This window comes from Callospermophilus lateralis, chromosome 2 (assembly GCF_048772815.1).
Source record: "Callospermophilus lateralis isolate mCalLat2 chromosome 2, mCalLat2.hap1, whole genome shotgun sequence".
Lineage (NCBI taxonomy): Eukaryota > Metazoa > Chordata > Mammalia > Rodentia > Sciuridae > Callospermophilus > Callospermophilus lateralis.
In genome coordinates this window covers 211,923,514-211,931,189 of record NC_135306.1, presented here as the reverse complement: position 1 = coordinate 211,931,189, position 7,676 = coordinate 211,923,514, and the positions used below count along the sequence as shown (strand labels likewise).

At 58.4% G+C, this 7,676-nt stretch overlaps 1 protein-coding gene across 1 annotated transcript; it reads left to right on the top strand.

Annotated features, from left to right (window-relative positions):
* Window positions 1–216: 216 nt before the first annotated feature.
* Window positions 217–6,820, top strand: Tmem80 (transmembrane protein 80). The gene is made up of 4 exons (XM_076844903.2): window positions 217–303; window positions 3,040–3,920; window positions 3,992–4,084; window positions 5,429–6,820. Exons 2-4 carry the CDS (start codon window positions 3,743–3,745, stop codon window positions 5,632–5,634), a joined length of 477 nt encoding a protein of 158 aa, XP_076701018.1. The 5' UTR covers window positions 217–303; window positions 3,040–3,742; the 3' UTR covers window positions 5,635–6,820.
* Window positions 6,821–7,676: the final 856 nt, after the last annotated feature.

Sequence of the window (7,676 nt, the reverse complement as noted above, 5' to 3'; positions counted from 1 at the left end):
TGCAGCTCGGACTCGCCGAGAGCGCCTCGCGGCCCCGGCTCCGTCCGCCTCCGGAAGCCGAGCCGGCCCGAGGACGAGCCGAGGTCCGCCGAGCGCGCCCGAGCCCGAATCCGCCGAACCTCTGTGCCCGCCTCCTCCTGTCCGAAAGCTCCCGAGCGCTGCCGGACGGGCGACTCGGGCTCGGCCGCGGTCGGACGCTGGCTCCTGGGGACGGCGGGAGGAGCGAAGATGGCGGGAGGGCGCGGCCCATGGGCTGCCGGGATCGCGGCGGACCCGGCGGCAAGATGGCGGCCGCGCGCCCAGGTGAGGCGGGCGGGGCTGCGGCCGCGCCTCGTCGCTGTAGTGGCACCGCAGCCACGCAGGGTCCTGCGGGCTGGCCTGGTGCCTCCGCCGCCCCGCATCTGGCTGCCCGGCCCGGCGGCCGCGGGCCTCTCGGTCCGGATTCCTGATGCTGACCCCAGCAGAGCCTCCGTGGTGGTGCGAGATGGGGCGGGGAATGTGTGGTCCGGCTCGCTTGGGGCATACCCCGGGGCACACCCCAGCACCCCCACTCAGCCCCGGGCACACCTGCGGCTCACCCCAGTACCCCCATCACACCCGCGCACACCTGCAGCTCACCCAGCACCCCCCCACACACACCTGCAGCTCACTCCAGCACCCCCAGTCACACCTGTGGCTCACCCCAGCACCTCCACTTATCCCCGTGCACACCTGCAGCTCACCCAGCACCCCCACCCTCACCCCCGGCACACCTGCAGCTCACTCCAGCACCCCCAGTCACACCTGTGGCTCATCCCAGCACCTCCACTCACCCCTGGGCACACCTGCTGCTCACTCCAGCCCCCCCCCCACCTGTGGCTCACCCCAGCACCCCCATTCACCCCCCTTCACTAATGCTGTTCACTCAGCACCCCACTCACCTGCAGCTCACCCCAGCACCCCATTCATCCCCCCGCACTTCTGCAGCTCACCCCAGCACCCCTGGGTACATCTGCAGCTCACCCAGCATCCCCACTCACCTGCTGCTCACCCCAGGACCCCACTCACCCCTAGGCACACCTGCAGCTCACCCCACTTACCCCCCAGGCATAGCTGCTGCTCACCCCAGCACCCCACTCGCCCCCCAGCCACGCCTGCTGCTCACCCCAGCACCCCATTTGCCCCCAGGCATACCCGCTGCTCACCCCAGCACCCCACTCGCCCCCCAGCCACACCTGCTGCTCATCCCAGCACCCCATTCGCCCCCCAGGCATACCCGCTGCTCACCCCAGTACCCCACTCGCCCCCTGGGCACATCTGCTGCTCACCCCAGCACCTCACTCACCCCGGGGAACACCTGCTGCTCACCCCAGCACCCCTCTCACCCCCTGGGCACAGCTGCATCTCACCCCAGCACCCACACACACGCTATACACCTGTGGTTCACCCTAGCACCCCTATGGTACCCTACAGCTCACTTCTGGCACAACTGTGCACATCTGTGACACACAGTGGGAGCCAAGGGCAGCAAGAAGTGGATGTGGTTCCCACTGTGTAGTGGCAGCATCTGAAGCTCAGGAGCCTGGGGTCCTTGGGCAAAAGGGCCTGTGAGCTGGCTGGACCAGGGCGTCAGCCTAGGTGAGAAGCTCTCAGCCAGTGCAGGCCTGTGTGTCCATCTCTCCCTTTTCCCCAATATCCCTGCATGGAACAAATTGTGGGTATGTTGCTGAGTTGCAGCACACCAGGCTTGTAGGCTGGGGCCACCGAGCCACCACTGGATCTGGGACTAGCTTTGATTCCTATAACCTGACTAACTTCTGTGGTAAAAAGGAAATCCCTATAAAAAGGAAACTCCTTTCAATTTAACATCAGGGAACTAGATACACTTGATGCCTGGAATGTTTCAGGTTTCAGATAGTTTCTTTGATTTTATCTGGTTTCGTTTGTTTGTTTGTTGCAGAGCTGGGGATTGAACTCAGGGCCTTGACAGGACAGGCAAGTGCTCTATCGCTGAGCCACAGCCCTGACACGCAACTTTTAAGAAAAGGGTCAGGAGGGAGGAGAGCCTCAATTAATGTGAAACCAACCAAGATGATAACAGGCATCTAGGTGGCCTCGTGTAGCTGAGGCTTGGAAAAGAACACATCGGGTTTAAAGAGCCTCACAGAAATGTGATACAGCTCTGACACTCTGTTTTGCTTCCTGCTCCCACACATGTGTCTGCTAGGAGCCCTGCCCAGAGTCTGTTACTAATGCCCTGTGGTTGACCAATGTATGACTCTTGCCCTCTTTAAAGTCCACAGCTCTGGCACAAAGGGTCCCAATCTGACCAAGAAATTAGATCCCCCACAAATCTCACCAAAGCTGAGACTTGCCCTCCCTGGACTACAGAGGAAATGACACCACGTGCTGCCTAGCAGTACAGTGACTTTACAGAAGAGTCGATCCAAATTCTGAATTTTTATACGTGTGCACACACGTATAGAGGCATCTATGCTTGTACCATGGAAGCACTGGTGTGAGCCTCTTAAGCCCGGCAGTCTGGCTGGGATGTTCCATGCAGCGGCAAGGCAGAGGGATCTTCGAACTCAGTACCTCAGAGCCCAGGACTAAGTAGGCCTCCCTTACCCCTCTTGTGTCATCCCAAGACGGAAGCCAAGAGCACAGAGGGAGTGGGGCTGGCCCAAGGGACTCTGCAACTGGAGGGCTTTCTCCTTCCTGGGGATAGATTTTGGGAAATGAAAATATTGCAGAGGAAGGTGAATGTCTGATCAAACGTGAAAAACCATGTCTCATAACACAAAAGGCATCCATCTGATTGCACGCCTCGGGCCAATGCACAGACCACACTAGACAGAAGCTACCATTTGGTTTTGTTGGGAGGTGTTTGTTTCCCTGAAGTGTGAGGGCAAGGACCTAGCTGCAGGCCCACGACGATGGTCACTGGTCACTTCCTTCTATGAATATGAGATCAAAAGAGGACATGAGGGACCCTGTGTTGCCGAGCGAGGTCCGGGAAAGCATTCCCAAAGGACTCACTGACCACCCTCTCTCTTCCAGGCAGAGGCTTCTCCGCGGGGGTATCCTGCTGCTGCTGCATCCTGCTTCCCCAGGCCAGTGCTGGGGACCCCACATGGCTGGGTCGCTGACCTCCGGCAGCCAGCTCTCTGCCCATTTGCTCTTCCCACGTCCCACCCCACCTCTCCTTGAATCCTGATGAGCTCTCAGGAGGGAGGTTCAGAGAGCTGACATGACTTCCTCTAATGGGGCATGTGGGCTCTGCACCCATCCACAGCTCAGCTGGTGGCTCCTCACCTCCCACTGGGCCAGGTGGCATTCCTGTGGCACAGAGTGAAACCCCTCCCTCCAAATGACCCTAGACTCAGTCAGCGTGAACAAATATCAAGTGTTCAGAGATCAGGAAATCGCTAGTGGATATTTAGCTGCCCCAAAATGAGGAACAGGTTTTCTCCAAGTAAAATGAAAAAAGGCTCCTTTTTCTCCCTTGTCACTAGGGTCATGGTGGTGTCACCAGGGACCACTAGTGTGCGGAAGCTCCCGCCACTCTCCCTGCAGCCACAAAGCACTGGTGCTTACACCATGAGCTCTGCGGGGATGGGAGGGGGCCCTCATGTCCACTGGGGGCCCATAGCACAACGGAAGCCCCTACAGGCAGGGAGCCAGCAGCTGTGCCTCCATGGCCACCCGTGGGGGCCCATCTGCAAGAGCCTAAACTGGACCCGCTAGTGTGTCCCTGGGACAGATGACAGAGCCAGCCCCTCTGACTTGGGCAGCAGGAAGGGTGTGCCCCAGTCTGCCGGCTTGCAGATCCTTGACCACACACCAGCTCTCCTCAGTCCCCCTCCAAGTGCTGTCTCACCTCAGCGGGCTGTACTACACCCTGTACTTCCTAGCCACGCTCCTGATGATCATCTATAAAAGTAAGTCGGGAGCGTGAGGCAGGCCCAGGAGCCCACTGCTGCCCAAGCTGACCTGAGGCTGCTGGTCCTAGGTCAGGTGTTCAGCTATCCTTGGCACCGCCTGGTCTTCGACCTGACTCTACTCCTGCTGATGGGGGTCCTGGAAGCAGTTCGGCTATGCCTGGGTGAGTGTTGGGGTGGATGCATTCCAGCTGTGACAAGTGCTGAACCTTTGGATGTGACTCCTTGGTGCAGTTCTTGGTGAGGTCTCCAGTCAGACTAGTGTGCGGAGGCTGTAGCCTAGGTGTGATGCAGTATCACCTTACGCTATCACTAACTGCTGGTTTAGAAGCTCCATCCCGAGGACAGGTGATACTTGTGTGTGCTCCCATCTAGAAGCACATGAGATCAGAACAGCCTGCCTGTCAGAGCCAGGGCTCCTGAATACCCCTGCACCCTCTCTCCTTCCCTTGGTCGTCTGGGGAGCTCAGCAGGTCCCCAGAAAGCCCAGCCTTTCCAGTCGGGCTTGGGTCCAGGTGCTACTTCCTCCAGTGCCCTTTTGGCCACTCCCTCTTCAACTGCACAGTTCACACAAGGGTATGCTCTTGAACAGAACTCGAGAGGTTCAGAGATATAGCACAAAACCTCCTCCTCCACCCCATGGCTGACCACCAAGACCAGCAAGGTCCAGGCTTCCAGCCCCGCTGTGCCCTTCCTGTGGGCTTGGTCATAGACACATACAATGAGGGTGTCTGTCTGGGGATGGATTCTACCCTTCACACTGCCCTGCTGTGGGCACAGGAATGGGCATGTCTAGGCATGCTGCACTGCCAGGTGCCAACCTCAGGCCCTCATGCATACCCCAGCCCATGGTGACCAGACATGTTAGGAAGCCAAGGTGAGGGGAGGCTGGCCTCTGACCTTCTTCTTGTGTCAGATCTGGGACCCCGTGGGGCAGGGGCCAAAGTGAGTCTCCTCACCTTCAGGATGGACACTGGCAGGGGCAGCATGTCATGCAGCCGCCAGCACAGACAGCGCAGATGCTAGTGTAGCTCTCAGGAGGGCAGCTCTGCTGCTTGGAGGGTTTGGACACCATATTTGTGCATACCTAGGGTCTGGCCTTCAGGGAGCTGCCTGGCCCTAAGGGCCCTTGGGGCACCTGAGCTGCTGGGGTCAGCTGGTGGCAACTTTGGATTGGCATTTTCCATGACTGGCCCATTGGTTTGTAAATGTGCAGTTCTGTTTTTGTAAGTATTCATGACATTTTCCAGAACTGGCTTTAGTAAAATATTTTTGGAAGTTTTAAATGCAAAAGGGTGGGAGATGCCCATAGTTTCAGATACCAAAGTCTGCCCCACACCCACCACTGGCCAGAGGGTCAGGCAGGCACCACCTCTGGGGGTGGCCACAGTGAGCTGTTTCCCCGATCCCGTGGCGCGGGCTGTCCTCAGCAGGACCAGGACTGGGTGGTGGGTCCCGCCCCAGGCCGATGCCCTACCACACCTCACTCTCATCTGCTTGCTCTTCAGGCACACAGGGCAACTTGACAGAGGCTGAGGGGCCCCTGGCTGCCAGTCTGGCCCTCACAGTGGGCAGCGGCCTTCTCTCTATCCACTTTCTGCTCTGGCAGACCCTGGTGCTCTGGGCAGACACCATCCTCAGTGCTGGACTCCTGGTGCTCCACGGCCTGGAGGCCGCCCTTCAGGTGGTGGCCATTGCGGCCTTCGTCAGGTAGACATCTGGCCAGCCACGCTGCAGCCACCTCCTCCATATCCTGCCAGGTCCCAGCAGTCTCCCGCACTGCTGAGGGAGCAGGTGGTGTTTCTCCTACTGATTTGCCATAGACGGTTCTGGGTAGTTCACAAATGATTTTTGTTGGGGGTCTGGCAGGGACCAGGGCACAACAAACCTCTGGGGGCCCAGGTGTGAGAACAGCCATGGGGTGTGATGCACAGGGACATCCACTCAGGCCCTGTAAGTGGGGCCACCAGAGGAGGGAGAAGCCCTGCAGAAAAGAGACTGCCAGAGGGCGGCCCTGCAGTGCACCCCGGAGAAGCAGCCTCCACCTCCGAGCTCCCGCCAGCTGCAGCCGTCCCTGTGCTTTCTCACACAATGGTCCTTGACACTGCACGCTGCCTGCTTCTCTCCGCCACCAGTTCCTCCAGGGCTGCAGGCAGGGGCCCTGTGTGTGAGTGCCCGTCTGCCGCCCCCCAACCCCGGCCTGGGCAGAATGGTGGGCTGGGGTTTCCACAGAGAGCAGAGCAAGTGGGCCAATCAGCTTCAGATTCTCACCTCAACACTCTCCCTTCCCTGTGGGCTCCTCTGAGGTCCAGGGGAGCGAGGCTGTGGGGACAGTGGCCAGTTCAGAGAGCAGCTCCAGTTGTAGGGTCTCTGAGTGAGCTAGGGGACTTCAGCAACATTGCACTCAGATGAAATGAATGAATTCCACCCCACCTTTGACTTTTCCATCTGCAGTTTTACCATACGTGCTCCTTAAAAAGTATCTTAGCTGGGCTGGGGTGCAGCTCAATGATGGAGCACTTGCCTAGTCTGTGCAGGACCCTGGGTTCCATCCCAGCACCTTAAAAAAAGGTACACACACACACTTAGAAAAAAAAGGTTGCCAGTGCTGTGGGGCACACCTGTCATCCCAGTGACCCAGGCTGAGTTAGGACTGCAAGTTCAAGGCCAGCCTCATCAACCTAGCAAGACCATGTCTCCAGAAATAGAAAGGCTGGGGATGTAGCTCAGTGGTAGAGTGCTCTGGGTGAAATCTCAGTATCACGCAACAATAACGTAGGGTCTGAGCCTATTTTCCTAGTAGCTTGCCTTCATCTGTTGTTTTCTGCATTTGGAATAATGTTATGTTCCAGTGTCTGGCTTTCTCTTCACTATTTATTTAAAGTAAATAAATGTTCACATTTCCAGGAATTTGTCCTAATTGTAGCCACTTACCCTCCCTGCGTTTTGCTATAAAAAGCCCCCCCACCTTCCCCCACTTACTACTTCTTGACCTCCTCCCAAGACTCACCTCCAGCCAGGCTGCCCTGCATCCTGACACCTGGTCGGAACACTGCTCCTCTGTACCCTGCTGAGGGTGGCAGGCTGCCAGTGTCCTGGGCCTCCTCCAGAGCCAGTGTCACTGTCACGTCCTCACCCAGGGCCCTCAGCTGGCTTCGTCTGACCCCAGAGTGGACGTCAGGCAGCCTGGACACCTGCTTTCCCACTCACCGTGCCCATGCAGCAGATCCACACGCAGGCGTGGAAAGGGCCAGTGTTCCCAGCATCTCTGTGGCTTGGGCACCATCCATTAGGATGCCCAGAAGGGCTGTGGGTTCATTCTGCAGACCAGGCAGAAAGCTTTCACAGTTAACAGATCTGAGTCTGGAGCCCTTGACCCCCCCCCCACACTGGCACACAAAGGGGAAGGTCACCTGTTCCACACCATCTGCAAACACTTCAGGCCCAGGTCCCAGAGTGGCTTTGGGACCTGCCCAGCTGTCCCTGCAGTGCCCACTTCCTGCTTTTGCTCATTCCTCACCCGGCCGAGGAAGGACGAGGGCATGGGTGTATGCCTGCCCCTGCCAGGGCAGAGCAGAGTGCTTGACCCTGCACACTGGCTCAGGATGGAGTCACATGTGGAGCAGGACTAGGCCAGGTTCTTGAGTTCAGCTGCAAAGGCTGTGGACCAGGAAGCAGGTCTTGTCTGGACTCAGGCGGGTGCTAGGACTGGAGGACAAAGGCCGTTCCTGCCACCCTTCTGCTGAGCTCACAGAG

Coding starts and splice junctions, on each gene's coding strand:
- Tmem80 (XM_076844903.2), top strand. CDS start 3,743: ATGACAGAGCCAGCCCCTCTGACTTGGGCAGCAGGAAGGGTGTGCCCC. Junction 3,921..3,991: donor CCTGATGATCATCTATAAAA/GTAAGTCGGGAG, acceptor TGCTGGTCCTAG/GTCAGGTGTTCAGCTATCCT. Junction 4,085..5,428: donor AGCAGTTCGGCTATGCCTGG/GTGAGTGTTGGG, acceptor CTTGCTCTTCAG/GCACACAGGGCAACTTGACA.